Genomic DNA, 17847 nt, shown 5'->3' on the forward strand with positions numbered 1-17847 from the left:
AGAGACTGTGCTCCGCAACAAGAGAAGCCACCACGATGAGAAGCCCGCGCACCACAACGAAAAGAGTAGCCCCGGCTCACCGCAACTAGAGAAAAAGCCCGCGCCCAGCAATGGAGACCCAACGCAGCCTAAACTAACTAAATAAATAAATAATAAATTTATTTTTAAAAAAGTAACAATCGACTACTTGAATAAACAGTCAGTCCAATAAATAACATATGCATAGGATATAACCTGGTAATTCATATATGAGGAAATTCAAGGAGTAAATAAATGGAAATAGATTCATTTTCACTGGTAATAAAAATATACAAAAAAAGTGGCTGAGATATACTTTTTTAAATTTTTAGGGACTTCGCTGGTGGCGTAGTGGATGGGACTCCATGCTCCCAAAGCAGGGGGCCTGGGTTCAATCCCTGGTTGGGGAACTAGATTCCACATGCATGCCGCAACTAAGAGTTCGCGTGCCACAACGAAGGAGCCCACGAGCCGCAATGAAGACCTGGCGCAACCAACTAAATATTTTTTTTAATGTTTTAATTCTTTTTAAAAATTAAAATAAAAAATTTAATTGTGGTAAAATACACATAACAGTTATCTTAACCAATTCTAAGTATAGAGTTCAGTAATGTTAAGTACATTCACATTGCTATAGGAGGCATACTTATAAGCATACTAAATTATCTTTTTTTAAAATTATTTATTTATTATTTTTGGCTGCATTGGGTCTTCATTGCTGCATGGGGGCTTTCTCTAGTTTTGTCAAGTTGGGGGCGGCTACTCTTCGTTGCAGTGCACAGGCTTCTCATTGCAGTGGCTTCTCTTGTTGCAGAGCACGGGCTCTAGGCACACGGGCTTCAGTAGTTGTGGCACGCAGGCCCAGCAGTTGTGGCTCTCGGTCTCTTGAGCGCAGGCTCAGTAGTTGTGGTGCACGGGCTTAGTTGCTCCGTGGCATGTGTGATCTTCCCGGACCGGAGATCGAACCCATGACCGCTGCCTTGGCAGGCGGATTCTTAACCACTGCGCCACCAGGGAAACCCCACTAACTTATCTTTTAAGTTTAATGGTGGGGCTTCCCTGGTGGCGCAGTGGTTGAGAGTCCGCCTGCCGATGTAGGGGACACAGGTTTGTGCCCCGGTCCGGGAAGATCCCACATGCCGCAGAGCGGCTGGGCCCAGTGAGCCATGGCCGCTGAGACTGTGCATCCGGAGCCTGTGCTCCGCAACGGGAGAGGCCACAACAGTGAGAGGCCCGCCTACCGCAAAAAAAAAAAAAAAAAGCTTAATGGTGGTCCACACTTTCTAGGTTATTCTGTTATCAGTGTTGACAATTGGTAAACGTCCTTTGGAGAGCAATATAATCATGGTGGTAACAGCCACAACCCAGTAGTCCTACTCCTGGGAATTTGTGCTAAAAATAATTCAGTTGAACCAAAAGGCTATATTCATGAAGATATTTGTAATACTTTCCTATAACTACTACAGCAAATTACAAGTTTTGTGGTTTACACACAAATATATTATTTTATGTTTCTGGTGGATAAGAAAATCAAGGTGTCAGCAGGACTGTGTTCCTTCTGGAGGCTCTAAAAGGGTTTCCATTTCCTTGCCATTTCCAACTCAGTCTGCCTGTGTTCCATGACTGACTGCCCCTTCCTCCATCTTCAAAGTGCCTCATTGCAACCTCTGGTTCCACTGTCACATCTTCTTTTTCTCACGGACTCCTCTTGTATCCCTCTTATAAAGCCACTTGTGATTACATTGGGCCCACCAAGATAATCCAGGGTAATTTCCCCAGGTCAAGATCTTCAACTTAATCACAACTGCAAAACCCCCTTTGTCATGTAAGGTAACAAGTTCCAGGGATCAGGATGTAGACCTCTTTGGGGGTCTATTATTTTGTCTCCCACAGTATCACTAAAAGATTTTGTTAGTATAATCACAGTAACATTATTACACCCCAGAAGATTCACATTTCTTAACATCATCTAATATCCAACCTGTGTTCACTTTCCCATGTTTGTCTGGTGTTTTTTTCCAGTTGGTTTACCTGAGTCAGGATACAAACTAAATTCACAGAGAGCGTCAGTTGATAGGTCTGTGAAGTCTCTTTATCCATAACAGATATCCCTTCCTGTCCTTTTTCATGTCACTGATTTCAGAAGAAACTGGGCCATTTGTTTTATAGAACATCTCCCATCCTGGATTTGTTTCTTCAGCTTCTTATGGTGTTATTTAACTTGTTCCCCTATTCCTCACATTTCCTGTAAACTAATAGCTGGATTAGAGTCAGGGTCAATTTTGGGGGGTTTGAATGCCTCAGAGGTGATGCTTGCTGTGAGCTTCCTGTTGTATCACAACAGAGACAATGTCTTGTTCGCTTTTAGTGACGTTAACACTGAAGAGACAATGTTTTTAAAATGGTTTTATTGAGATATAATTTACATACCATACAATCCACCCATTTTAAGCATACCATTCAATATACCATTAGTACATTTACAGAACTGTACAACTACGGCCACAATCTAATTTTAGAACACTTCCATCACCTTAAAATGAAACTGTGAGCGCATTTGCAGTCAATCCCCATTCCTACTCTCAGCCCCAGGCAACCATTAATCTATTTTCTCTATATATAGATTTGCCTTTTACAGAAACAAATCACATTTTGGGTGCTTCAATGTTCTGGTCTGTTAACTTTCAGTTGGTTTCTGAATTCGATTCAGACATATTAACCTAAGTCTCTTTTTCTTGCTCCTGGTTCTCTCAATCCCTCATTCATTTATCTTGATCCACTTATAAGAACAGTGTTTTGTGCTTACTTTTCTTGCTTTGTGCGTTTTGTGCCACCTCATGTTCCATTTCTCAGAAACCATTTCTCTGCTACCTTAGGTTGAGTATCGGGGCCCTGCTAGCCCACAGGGCACTTTTGAGACATAAAATAGGTGCCCTTTCCACATATATGCAGCCCTAGGGGCTCAATGCTTAGCAAGCAAAATGTGCTTTTGATTTAAAATGATGCCTCCTGCAGGTTGATGAAGCCAGGGACCAGGCCTGCTTCTTGGCTAGCCCAGTGCAGGTTGGATTTCGGCTCCACTCCTCCTTGCTCGGCATGTCCTTGGAAAGGGCATCACCTGCATGTCCACACGCAGCCATACTGCTAGTTAAGACTAGACATTCAGCTCTCCTATTCAACAGTAAATAGACGTTTACTATTAACCATTCAACAAATATTTGCTGAGTGCTTTCCATGTGCTAATCATGTGAGATGCTACAGATATAAGTTGATAAAGTGGACACAGCCCCTTCCCTTATGAAGCTTCCTGTCAGTCTTCATTCTCAGTGACATTTTTGCAAGTGCCTTTCTTCTCAAACAGTCCCCATGGTCCAGTTCCAAACACCTATTTTAGCAGGTACTGAAAATCATGATTACACATGCAAAATGTTCAAGTTACAAAATAAAATGAAGAAAAACTATGAACATTTGGGTATTGACTCACCCAGTGATGATGCTTCCTAGGAATCTGTGCTTCTTCACACATTTTAGTCAAATAGTTTCTTTGGGGTAGCTGTGTAGCTTCCAAAGTAGCCACAATCCTTCACTCTTCCTATATCCACACCCCTTTGCAGTATGACTATATAGCTTCTCCCATCAAGAGGTGAAATCTATTTTTTCACTCCTTGAATTTGAGCTGGCCTTATGACTTGCTTTAAGCAATAGAATGCAGTGGAATTGACACTGTGTCAGTTCTAAGGCTAGGCCTTATGAAGCCTTGTGTGATTCCATCTGTTCTCTTGGAACCCTGTCAATAGCCATGAGAACCAGTGTGGGCTGCTCTGTTGGAGGATGGAAGATCACAGGAAGCAGAGACTAAACTCGGTCAGCTAAGGGCCATCCAAGACCAGCCAGCCCCCAGCCAATCAGAAGCTGACCTCAGATACATCAGTGAGACTAGACCAGACCAGAAGAACTGTCCAGCAGAACCCAACCCAACCCAAACAGCTGAGCTGTAGAATTGTTAAGATAAATGACTGTTGTTTTAAGCCATTAAGTATTGATGTGGTTTATTTTGCAGCAAAAGCTAACTGACACTAACTTTAAGTCCCTAGGAGTAATACTACCCACTGCTCCCACTTGGCTTTTGATGACCTCTAGCCCACCTATCCTGTTTTTCATTCTTTTGTTCAAAATACATACCCTGGGTATCTGCTGTGTGTCAAGCAGAGCTGGGTGTTGGAAATACAATGAGAAGTCTTGGTCTTGTGACAGACACATGCACAGGCAATTTCAGTTCATTGTGACAACTGTAAGCACATATTGCCAAGAGAGGACATGGAACAGATACATAACCCAAATCAGAGTGTCTGGTAAGACTAGTAATCGAAGGTGAGCCAGATAAAGGTACAGACTGTACGAAAGCCTGGAGGGGTGAGCAGGTGGGTCAGGTAAAAAAGTATACAAACTCAGTATGGCTAGAGCCCAGAGTACAGCAGAGAAAGTGACGAGAGGGGAGGCTGGAGAGAGGAGCAGGAACTAGAACATAAAGAGCTCTGTATCCCTTTGCAGGCAGTTTAGATATCTGCTGAAGGAGAATCTAATATAATCTAATCTAAATTATAGAAAGCTCACCAAGGCTGCAATATAACAAAGGGATTGGAGGGACCGAAACTAAAGGCACCCAGGTGGCTTTTGAGCTGATCCAGATGAGAAACATTGGTAGTTTGAACTAAGGTAGCAGCAGTGGGGATGGAGGTAAGTAAACTGATTTTAGATGCTCAGGAGTTAGGACTTGGTAAATGACTAGAAATGGGGTGATGAACTCTCGAGAGGAAGGAATAAAAGACGGTCCCCAGGTTTTTGGCTTAGCCAATTGGTGATAGACATTGAGATAGGGAATGTGTATGAGGGGCAGATAAGGGAAGGGATGATGAATCCAGTTTGGAATATACTGAGTTTGAGGTGCCTTCAGGATATCCAAAAGGTGTCCAGTGGGCAGTTGGATATATCTGAGACCTGACAATATTTTATGTATTTCTTCATTATCTAACTAGAAAAAAAAAGGATAGTAGATGGCTGGTAGCTGAAGAGTTTAGGAACTAGAAGGTGCCTTGAAATGGAAGAGCAAAGGCTTTGGGAAGACAGTGAGAGAACTGGAAGGCTAGAAAGTAGTGGTCAGGGAGTAAGATGTTTAAGATTCCGGGGATATAACAGTACAAGATAATGGATTTGAGGTGGTCAATAAAGTGAAAAGCTAGGTGATGGATGGGTAACCCCAGAAGACAGCAGACCTTGGCAAGAAGAAACACTGTGAGCCAGACGTCAAAAATCTTTAATAAATGAGGAGAAATTTGATTGGCAACAGTAAAGTGGCAGGGAGCCTAACAGGTTGGCAAAAGCTTCAAAGATGGAGTAACGTACAAAAATGGGGGACAGAAGAGAAGACCCAGTACAGCTTGAGGATGCCAGTGACAAAATGAGAGGTGACTAGGGGGATTTACACTTGGGGCAATTAGCAAAGATGACAAGAATGTGAGCTACGGAATGAGCTGGTTGGCCCTAGGTGTCCTAGTTTGGATTGTTTTTCCTTCAGAAGAATTCAATTCCCGTGGAGGAAAGAGCAGCAGCCCTGCAGCAGTATTTCTCTAAAGGGGAGACCAGGGATAGAACTGCCAGATTTAGCAAATAAAAATACAGGATGCCCAGTTAAATTTCAATTTCAGGTATTACACAGGACAGACATACACTAAAAAGTTATTTATCTGAGGTGCCTGAAGCATCTTATCGATTTCAACAAAGCTTTGGCATCATGTAGTCCTAACAACCTGCCAGTTGGTCAACCTCTCACCTATCCAATTCAACTCCCTTGTGGAGTTGAATTGGATTAGTCGGAGTAGGCTAACTAATGTAACTATTTGACCTTAAAACATATGGTTGAACAAAAGTTTATTTCTTGCTAATTAAGCCAGTCACCACGCCAAAGAGGTCCTTCTCTGTGTAGTCACTTTGGGCTCAGGTGGATGAAGGATTTGCCCTGGGTGTCATCTCCATTCCCACCTGATGGAAAGGAAGAGCATGGAGGAACACCTGTGGAAGGTTTCTATAGGCCAGGCCTGAAAGTGGTACAGGCACTTCTGTACACAGTCCATTGGCTGAACTCAATCACATGGTCATATGTAATACAAGGAAGCCTGGAAAATGTACGATGCACAGGAAGAAAAGAACATGGCTTTGAGTGAGCTATCTCTGCCACACCCTTTATGAGTCTATCTGTGGATTCCCCAGGGATCAAGATTCTGGATCAATAACCTCTGCTTTAGAAGAACAGGCATCCACACATACACCATGTCCTAATTGCTATTGAAAATGTGATCAAGGACAGAACTAAAGATCATTACATGTATTCCTTTTTTCCTAGACATCAGGGTTTTTTGATAGCCAAAAGTGGTACCTATCAAATAGATCTCACTAAAAAGAACCGGAAAAGTTCATCCTGTTTTTCCCAATTCTAGCTGCTAGCCCACCAAGTTGGTGTTTTACCTTTCCATTACGATGAAATTTACCACAAATCATTCCAAACAAATGTTTTCCCCTAGTTCTTGCTTATGTAAATGTTGGTTGCCATGACAACAAAAAAGACTGCCCTTGATCAAATGGCATAGCTTGCTAAGGAACAAGAAACAACTGGCTGGTTCAGCCATAAACCTAACCCCTCAGGCATGTTTAACAAGGGAAATAAGAAACTGGGGCAATTTCTTATTCAAAAGAAAAAGTGAAAGTAGAGGAAGAACTTGATTCTAGTGGGAGAAAAGATGTGGCCAAAGAATTTACATAAACCACTTCCTCGTTACCTTCTTTTTTGGGGATGGGATCTGGCTTTCTCCTTTTCTCTTGTTATATCACAAGGCTCATAAAAGGACTTGGGCCTCAGACTCAGGCCAATTTTGTCTTTACTTCCTACCTACTTTCACATTAGAATGGGTTCATGCCCTTTACCATAATGCACAGAGAGAATTTACCTGCCCCTCTTAGATGCTTTCTTGAGTTGCTTCCTCTGAGGTCTGTTATTGAAAGACCTAAATGACAACAGGATAAGGAATAACTACTTTGAATATTGTTTAGGCTATATTAAGCTACTTCCATTACAATTGGTATTTTAGAACAAGATAATTTAGACATAATCTTGACACTTTTGTTAATGAAATTCAGCCTTTTTGAAAATATTGTCAAAACTAGAAATTAAAATACCACCCAGTGAATAATCTTCATTGTATGAATACAGATCCCCTCTAAATAATCCAGTCACCTCCTTTTCTATGGAAAAAGAAAGAACAGGAAAGCACGAGAACTTGAGACTAGGCTTTGTCAAGCATTTCATGTTTCTACAACAGAAAGACCTTCGGAAATGGGTGTTATTCTGACCGATATTAAAACGAACCTACAGCCTTCAAGCATACATAAGACCAGGGATACTGGGGACAGCAGCTGAGAGGTAACAGGTCGGGTCCCTATTCCCCAGACTCAAACCCTGCTAAGGAAAACGTTATTTGATCAACAAATATGTACTGCCAACTGTGAGCCAAGCTCTGTGCTGGGCTCTGGCGATAGAATAATGAACAAATTAGATGTGGCTCCTGCCCTGATGGAACTGACTGACAGTCTAACAGAGGAGGTGGAATGAAATCACAGAAATAATTACAATCTGAGAGGAGCTCTGTGAAGGTGAATGATGTGATGATTATAAACGGGATTTAGGGGTTCAGGGAAGACATCTCTGAGAAAGCGACATTTAAGCCAGAGGGGGAGGCAAGTTAAGCTCGCTTCAACCTGTGTCCCTAGAGGATCCTTAAGCCCTGCTCTTTTTGAACATCACTTAACAGCTAGCTCTTCTTGGTCCCCTACCTTACCTCCCCATTTCTTTTTCTTCATGATATGTGTGGCAGCAGAGTTCCAAATTCTTAGCTTCCTCCTGCCAAACTTTGGAAGACCATTTTCATATTCTCATCTGTGGACAGGGCCACTTCTCTCTCCACATCTGTAAGAGGAATAGACTTTAATCTGAAGATAAGGGTCACAAAATTTAACAGCTGTTATGAGCACTCCAGGCTATATAAAGGAACCCAACACTCAACCTATCACAAGATTTGGCAGCTTCTTATTGATAAAAAGTGGAAACATACTTAAATCACCTTGCTGTTAAGTGTGTGTACAGCAAAGATGGCCCCCTTGCAAGAGCTTCCTTTAACTCTGGGTTGATACTCTGCTATGTATACAGCAGTAACTAGATGTTTGTTTTGGATCCAAGGCAGAATACTCTATAAATGACTGGCAAAGCTTGTCCATTTCATTTTAAAACTTCACTACCCACAGGACGTAAGACTATGGAGTATAAAATCAACCTTTTAGGTATATATATTCACACACTGTGTGTATGCATCTAAATATACATGTGCTTTGAGAAAGGATGGGAAGAACATAATGTTTAACTCTTTCAAATTTCCTAAATTATCTACTCTGAAAAAAGTGCTACTTACATAAAAAAGAAGGAATTACACTGAATATCTACCCTACGATTGTAAAAACCTATCGTATAACATCCACACTTCTCATCTGCTTTACAAAGCCCCTACCACATCCATATTTTCTTTATACCCACATATAACCATTTCTGGACAAGTTTGATGTTATCTGTCCACATCATTCCAGCTTTCCAATCATTACATAATCATTCTTATATTCCCCTTAAATCATTATTTCATGACTTCTGGAGACTCCTCAAAGTAACACCAATGACAGATCCCATCTTTTATGAGTACCCACAGAGTGTGTATAATTGTTTCTTTACCTCTTATTCCCTAAGCATAAAAGATTTAGCTCTTTTGTGAAAAATATTCAAAGATTACTTTCTTCAAAAGATCACCAAGCCAAACATTTGGCCATATTTTTATTTACTACATATACTATAAACATATACAATACATGCTACAAAAAAAAACATTTTTTTAAAAATTTAACTGTCAAGAAAGTGTATAGTGTTATAATACAATGGCACATGTTCATATTTTATTTCAAATTGGTTTGCTTATCATCCATTTCAAACCATTAACAGTGAAATGTTACTTAAGGATAATTAAAAATTATCTATTTGCATTATTAACAATAAACAATTCCAACAAATTAATAAGAATTAATCATGTCAAATATTAGTATCCAAAAAACGGGCTTTTGCAGAAATTATTATATAAAATATAGCAGCCAATTTCAGTTTATTTTGCTCTATGATAATGTACATATGCACTTAAATAGGATTCTAGCATTTGCTTTTGGAAGATACTTTTAACAAGTCCTTTGATTTCTTAAGGTCCAACAACTGTCACACCCAGCCAAATCTAATCCAACAGTTCATGTAATGGCTTTGGACAACCGATCATTGAGAAATTCTTACGATTTGGGTAGAGTTGCATGTTCCACCAATATTACATATGATGAAAAGAGACATTACAAGCCAATATCAAAATTGAAGCAAAAGAAAATACAAACATTCAAATCAGTTGTGACAAAGCTTTTCTACAAATATTTTAAATGTCATTTTAGGAAACCAAGATTTAATGTGTATTTGGATTTTACAGTGTCTATGCTCTAACTGAAAATTTAACAGAGTAGTCAGATGGAATTAAGTCTAGTATTGCAAATCTGTCCATTCAACATCATTGAGCACCCACTATGTGCATAGCACTGTGCTAACATTTTAAAAGTCGAGTATTAAGGTCCTTATCAAGCATTACCTTAGTGTGAGGTAAAAATATATTAAATTAGCGTCAACTCATTAGTTTGCTTGTGGTACTGTACGTAATCCTGTGCCAGCTGGCTTCCCTGTGCCATATAATGAGCTTCTGCACAACCCTCATTCACTCACACAAGTATCTATACACCAACTGTGCCAGGCATTGTGCTAGTCACTGGGATACCATGATTTGGCATATGTTCAATGAACACAAATTAATCTTAACCTATGCAAAACAATTGGAAAGCTACATTACTTTTCTAAAATGAGGCCCAAAGCAAAAAACAAGGTGTTTCTATTGGTCATATCACACCACAGACCAGTTAAGTGCCTCTAGACTGCGAACTAACTTTGAAAGTTTCATACTGTAGTCTAAATAGCCTAGATCATTTCTGGTCTTAAAAGTCAATTCTTTGGAGCACCTGACCCCATATAAACCACTCCATACTTAAAAGGGTTTGTAAACTAAACTTGAACACAAAGAAAAAGAGCCCCAAATGAAGGCAGTTTATAACGTAATGTACTTCAAGCACTATTCTGGCCATATGAAATTAATAATACATAAGTAATTCATGATTGGTTCAAACATTTTTCAAACCACTAACCCTATCCCCAAACTCATGTAATTTTAACTTGACTTTTATACAAGTTGTACATAAAGCAAAGGGCAGAATTTGGCCCCCCAACCGTCTATGGAATATTCTAAGTGATTGGTCCTTCCACTCTACACACAAGTGACGAATTCCAGAGTCCCCTGATAGGATACTGGCACTCAGGAGAATGGCCCTGCTGGATCCCATTAGCCAGGAGTCTATTTAGCTGTGGTAGCAATGTGAACCTACTATGACCCCTTGAGGGATGGCAGAGAGCTGGGAGTTTGGCTGTCCATGCAGTGAATCCAATACTGGCTTAAAGCTATGCACTGAATAAAGTGCTCTGCACACCCTGCTTATCATCTGGAATGAAAATAACACTTATCTTGAGAATCAACCTATTTGTAGGTTTGGGGAAAAAGAATTACAAGGCTTGAAAGAATCCCAAGAAAAAGTATGAAGCACTGACTGGGAAGGAAGACAAATGCCTCTTGTAGTGTCCTCAGAATTCTCAGGATTTGAACTGTCAGAATGAGTCATACAATGGTCATGTTGTATAAATGAAAACGCAATCCCACTGGGTACTATCACACGGTGCATGATTACTTCATGGGGGTGGAAGGGAACAGTCTATTGCCATTTGATAGCATGATTGCAGAATGAAAATAAAACCATTGAATAAATCAGGGTAAGCAGTGTGCAACACTTCTCTCCTGTCCATCAGTTTTCCACAGGTTGATTTGTATTGCCTGAGAGAAAGAAGGCAAGATACCTATCCCTTCAGATACACTCAGGCAACGTTGCTACCATCTAAAATTGCCAATTCAAAAGTTAACACACTAGCCCTCCAGTTTCGTACCCTGAATATGGTAAATAAGACTAGGGATGGAGTAGTTCAGTCTAAAAGAGATCACAGGTAACAGAATGCTTATATAAACTAGACTGCTTTGACATCTGTAAGAAAATTGTATAGATGGCAATTGGAAAAAAAAAAAAAGATTGTTCCCATCTGTGAGCAAAACTGTTTGTTGAGCTATACTCAGCTGAAGTCCTCATCGGGATTCTGTTGATCCAGCAGACGGACATGTGTGAATGGGAAGTGACCTCGTTTGCCATTACACTCCCCTTCCCACTGACCACTCACATTAATCTTCGTAACCTTTACCAGCTCACCGACCTGCAGGAGGAGAATAAGGACAACACTTTATTTCCAGTTACGAATGCAAGCTGAAAAACTCCATTCCTGGTTAGCCATACCCTGCCCACGTGATTGCTCTAGGGCTGATATCACAGAAATGGCTATTCGCTGCCTCCCAAGCCCCAGCCACCAGACCGATTACTTGTGGTTAATGCAGGCAGGAGGAAGAAGTGATTTTAGCAGTGCAGAAAAACACAGAGTACAGAAGATAGAAGGGATCCTAAAACATGATTAGAAATCTCAACTGTCTCTGGAGGAGCAACCCTACCTAGAATGATCTAGTATTTCTTATCTTTGTACCCACTACTCTTAGCTCCCTGCCTGACCCACACTGGCCCTCCTACCCCTGGCATATAGCAGCACAAACCCCCAGCCCACTCTCGTACACATATCCTGGCCTGCTGCTGCTTGTAGAGCAGAAGGCAATCATGGGAAGCATACTTCATTTGGTCCCAGAAAATGAAGTGTTCTCATCACCTTCCTACCAAGGCAAGGCTTTTCCCACTTGAGCAGGTACAGGCCAAGACTCCAAATTCCATCAGCTCCCTGAAAGACCCCACCTTCTTCAGCAAGTTTTACTTGGCAGGCCACTGCCTGCCAGTCCCCCCACTCCCACTGCCTGCCAGTCCCCCCACTCCCACCCCACCATGTACTGACAGACCTTGTTGCTCCCTCAATGCCACTTGGTACTTGTCCATTAACAATAAGGGGACATCACGTTTTTGCTGTTACAAAAAGCTTCCTGTTGCAACATCAGATAATTTTGACAATCTAGGATATACCTCTATCTTATTATGAATCTTAAGACAAGGTCTGATGAATGGATTCATCCTGTAGCAAAGTATTTAACAATGGTGAGGTAAGTCCCCAAATGTCACTGGACTAAAGAACTTTATGACTATCCTTTAATTATGAACATCTGCGTTTTGAGCAGGCAAGTTGTTTCTAAACATTACTGTTCATTTGGTTTTATTAAATTAATAACTACTACATATTTATCTTTTCATAAAGTTTATATAAATTATTTTCTAATAATCATTATACCCCTATAAGACAGGAATTGTTTTCATTTTACGTATGAGAAACTGAGGCTCAGAGCAATTACATATTATACCTGAGGTCACAAAGCCAATGACAGGGCTGAGATTTGAGGCCAGAAATACCTGGCTCCCAAGCCCATTTATGTTCTTTCTGCTATACCAAGAACGTTCAAATTATGTTCCCACAGCCCTGAGGGTTCCTTCCCTAAGAATGCAGGCCAACTACTGGCCAAAGCCAACCCAAGTCTAGGCCGGGGCCTTCTCTTAAACCAGCTTGATCTCACTCACAGAGGAAACAGGTTGCCTACTGGCCAGTCTACAGTTTCCTAAAGAATTATCTGAAAACCGTAGAGGCCTAAAGTGGTTGTGGGGGTCATAGGATGCTGAGAAAAGGAAGACAGAAACCATCGGATATTAGAGAGACAAGGGATAAGACACAAGTGTGAGAAAAAGCAGCTTGATCTGTTGATAGTGAAGGCTAACGGTGTAAGGGGAGGAGAGGGAAAAATGATAGTGCATGTACATCTTTCCAAACAGATCCAGTTCCTATAGGCTGCTAGCACCAGGGTTCTGTTTATTCCCAGCAATCTTCCAATACAGTTCCTGACATCTGAGCAGGCCAACTATGACAAGCAAAAATTTTCAGTCTTTGAAGAGAGGAAGCCCGGAACATCAAGTGAAAATTTCCTTGGTAGTAAAGACAATCTAAAAGATTTCTTCCTATATCCCCAATTCTAGTTCTCAGACTATCTCACTTGTTCTCTTCTTTTTAAAATCCTTGGGACTTCCCTGGTGGTCCAGTGTTTAAGAATCCGTCTTCAGTGCAAGGGATGCGCGTTCGATCGCTGATTGGGGAACTAAGATCCCATATGCCGCAAGGCAACTAGGCCCGCGCGCCACAACTACTGAGCCCGCAGGCCACAACTAGAGAGAAGCCCCCACGCCGCAATTAAGACCCCACGTGCCGCAACGAAAGAGCCCAAGTGCTGCAACTGAGACCCAATGCAGCCAAATAATTTTTTTTAAAAAAGTGCGAGGGAAAGAATATGAAAAATAATAATAATAAAATAAAATTCTTGCAGTGTTGCAAGAAGTTAGCCTCTACATAAACTCCATAATGTGACTATTCCTTAGTGAATTTTCCTTGTTTCTGAACTGTCAACTACCTTTGACTCCCCACTCTTCACACACACACACACACAATACGTTACTGGAATAATTGCCCGTGTGCTGCTAGCCCCTTGCTATGATACAGTAAATTATATCAAGTGCAGCACTCCCACCGCCGTTTTTGTTATTTATTTGTACTATCTGTTAAAACACTCATGTTATACTAAAGTGCTATTCAGGTAGCTGGACCCAGAATATTCAGGTAGCTGGACCCTGACCTTAAGAAAGAAGAAAACATTTGCGGGGATGTGTTTGCTCATGTCAAAAATCTAAATTGCCACTCATGTTAGATTCTCCTCCAGATGGGGATGAAGGGGCCAGTTTCTTTCAAGAAGCTGGTTTAATGACATCCCAGCTGTCATATCTGAATCCATCATTTTACTGATATTAGAAACACACCCAAGGAACATGAGGGAACATTCTGGAGTGCTGAAAATGTTCTATACTTTCATCTGGGTGGTTGTCACATGTATATATACATGTAAACTCACTGAGCTATATACTTAGGATTGGTACGTTCTACCAAATGATTTCATATCTAAATTAAAAAGTGAAAAGAAAGGAATGTTTGTTATGTTTTATCCAGCTTTTCTAGGTGTTTTGTAAAAGATCGTTCTTCAGGATACATCCTTAAGCCCACCATTCTACTTGATACCAAAATCTAGGTTTAAACACCTCTCTTTTACTATAAGATTGCCATTATTCTTAAGCATTCAAAGTGTTGTCTCAAATCACATCCCAAAGAGCCCTCAGTGACGGGCAGGTAGAAGTGTGGACCACCCACCCCCTTGCTGTTAATCAGCACCACAAAACCACACTAGCTTCTCCACAAACAGGGCAAAACCTGCTGACCTGCCCTCAGGCCTTTCTTCCTTCAGAGTTCGAAGGGAGAAATGAGTTGGGGCTCCCATACGGCAAGATGTTACTGGGGGGACGAATGAAGTGCAAATTAGTCCTTTGGACAACATCAGAGTCTGACATCATATAACATCTCTGATGTATACACTCTCTTGGTTCTACCCTACAGAGAAGGGCTCAGGAAAAGCACACCATCTTCCAGAATCCAAAATCTTTTTTTACAGTTGCTTAGGTTCTTGGCAGAGAAGTCCAACCACCACAGGGTGGGAAAAAAAAAGCTGTGTTATGACTCTGAAACGATTCTGATTTTTAAATGGATAAAAGAAGAAAGTTGTAAGTGGTTAATAGGCTAATTAACCTGCACAAAGCTGCCTTGAAGTACAAATACTTTGAGGAAGACCTTATTAAAATTAAATACCCTAAAAAAAAAAAAATTAATTAATTAAATACCCTATGTTTAATACCCTATGGGTTCTTTCTTCCAAAATATTCAAAGCACATGGGGACTGTTGGGGGTCAAGAACAGACAAGTCCCAAAGGCAACATGACTATCCTTTAGAACACATGAGGCCCTCGAGCTCCAACAAGGTGGAAGAAAGGGTAGCTGTCGAGCCTGGGGCTGAGTGCAGGAGGGGATGGGGCAGTCTAGGAACATGGTGCTCCATTAAGTCCAGTTCTTTCTCCAAGTCAGACATGACACCATAATTTGTGCTCCTCTTCCTGTTAAGCAACAACACTCTGAAGCAGAATTCCCCAAGGCCAGACCAGGGGATGCATATAGGTTTGAAGCTTGGTGTACTACTTCAAAGACAAAGAAAGCAAAACTGAATACTTGCCCCAGAAATGTTACAATTTTAAGACACAAAGGAATGTACTAATCAGTGAGTGCAGTAATAACTTAGTTCTAACACTACTGATTTCAAAATTCAAGTTATAGATGGAAAAAAAAATCCTCATCTGCATACTAATGAAAAAGAAAGAACTTATAAAGGACCTAAAGCACTATGAAGCAGTTAACCTTTCCTTTTATGAGGCAGACCTCACTAACACCTTGTAAAGAAGAGAGAGTGATGATTCTTTCACCACCAAGGTACTATTTTAGAGTCCATCAGTTCCTAGCCTCTCAACCATATACCACATCCTCAGGAGCAAGTGCACAAGTAAATTATGGCACCATCTGTAAAGAGGACTGAATGTGGTTACTTCAGTTTCTTCACTCCCAGGGAACTTGAGGAACACACTGGTTTGTTCCCTAGCTCTGTGTAGTTCCCAAGGTCAATCATGATCTTGGTACAGATTAGTCAAACCTAGAATTGATCTACAAGCCAAAAAAAAAAAAAAAAAAAGAATTGATCTAGGAGCAAAAGATTACCCAGTTCACCTTCACCAGTGAGTTCCAGTGATAATGAGAAAGAAATTGGAGCCCAAATGGCATTAAACAGGAGACATCAGGGAGCTGTGTGACCTAGTCAGCTGCTGTAACCCCAGGTGACTGCTTTTCTAGTTTGCCTTCTAACATGAAAGGCATCAACAGTTGCCAACGTTCCTTTGATCCAGATTTGCTGCACGATTCCAGTGAGCTCAGGGCAGGAAACACACATAACTTCATATAAATAAAACCAGGGAAACCAAGTACTGAGATGGAGTACAGGGACCTTGTGTTCAAATATTTTCAAACACACCAAGAACACATTTAGTAAATATTTCAAGATTTGACTGAAGGAGGAAAAAAACGTACGAAAACTACAGCAATCTAAGACAGGGGTCAGCAAACTATGGCCCATAAGCCACAACCAGCTTGCTGCCCCCTCTGTAAATAGTTTTACTGGAACACAGCAAGCTCATTTGTTGTTTTCTACGACTGCTTTCTAGCTATAATGGCAAAGTGACAGAGGCCAGATGGCCTAAAAGTCCTTTACAGAAAGAAAAAGTCTGCAGACCCCTGATCTAAGGAATAGGTGATATTTAGGGTCCATCTAAAATCTTTCAAATCAGTGAAGACAAAGTGACGACAATCCAGCCTTAATGATTCACTTGCCTCAGAGATGGACTGAAATGGGCATGGCTCATATTGGTGGAAAGTTGCAGGTCTTTGAGATTTAACTGGTAGGTAGGCTTCCTGGTGTAGAGCAAAAGCACCTCACTGAAGATAGGTCTTACCCTGATTCTAGTCCAAGTCAGAAAAGATTTTCTACAGACCAACAACTAATAATGACTGCAACTAAGTTCCCCATCCCCTTGGTGAGAGGTGGGGAGATGACCACATAGAGCAAGTACATTTTAGCTCAACATAAAGAATTTTCTAAGAACTAGTCCAGTGAACTAGACCTGAGGTTCCCAAACTGTACAGTGTCAGAGGCACTGCAGCAAATTCAGAGGGGTGCCACCAAGTATTTTAAATTTTTGAGGGAAACACAGCAATACTTGACACCTCTTATGTCACGTGAACTACCAGCTAGAGGCAGTTAAAAATTCTGAAATCAGATTATACTACATCCCTTTCAAAGATGTCAATCTTTGTAAAGCTGGGTTTTGGCAGTTGCTATGATAAAAATCAAGTACTTCATGAAAATAAGTGTAGAACAGGAAATGAAGGTGGCAATGTTCCATATGATCCCAAGGTCTGAGAAAATGAGGTGTACACATCTCATCAGTTAAATAACTGAAGTGATTTTATTAAAACAAAAATATTATTTTCTTCCAATTATTTTTATTATTTTTTCAAGTGGGTACTAAGTTATTAAGATATAAATATTTAAGCTGTTTGAACCTACTGACTTAATAAATGGAACTGTTAAGTATTTCATTTGGCCTGGAACATTGTAAAATATTACTGAAACACTATGGGTTCTATGATCCAAGAAAGTTTGGAACCTCTAGACTACACTGTTGTGGATGATAGAGCTCCCCAAAAGTAGAGATAATTCAAATACATGTTTAAAAATCATTTGGGGGGGCTTCCCTGGTGGCGCAGTGGTTGAGAGTCCGCCTGCCGATGCAGGGGACACGGGTTCGCGCCCCGGTCCGGGAAGATCCCACATGCCGCGGAGCGGCTGGGCCCGTGAGCCATGGTCGCTGAGCCTGCGCGTCACAACGGGAGAGGCCACAACAGTAAGAGGCCCACGTACCACAAAAAAAAAAAAAAAATCATCTGGGGGTGGAGGGTCAGAGAGACAGGGATACGGGATTAAGAAGGTACAAACT

The 17847-nt window shown here is 40.9% G+C and overlaps 1 protein-coding gene across 2 annotated transcripts in view; it reads right to left on the minus strand.

The window, feature by feature from the left end:
• Window positions 1-2460: 2460 nt before the first annotated feature.
• CRK (CRK proto-oncogene, adaptor protein) overlaps window positions 2461-17847 on the minus strand; it is a 32351-nt gene continuing 16964 nt past the window's right edge. The window contains exon 3 of one of the 2 annotated variants that reach the window (XM_059997177.1): window positions 2461-11554. In XM_059997177.1, coding sequence (XP_059853160.1) covers window positions 11417-11554 — 138 coding nt within the window. In that variant the 3' untranslated portion in view covers window positions 2461-11416. The remainder of the gene's footprint in view (window positions 11555-17847) is intronic. The other variant, XM_059997178.1, reaches the window with a different exon arrangement.

The sequence above is a fragment of the Delphinus delphis genome, chromosome 19, assembly GCF_949987515.2.
Source record: "Delphinus delphis chromosome 19, mDelDel1.2, whole genome shotgun sequence".
Lineage (NCBI taxonomy): Eukaryota > Metazoa > Chordata > Mammalia > Artiodactyla > Delphinidae > Delphinus > Delphinus delphis.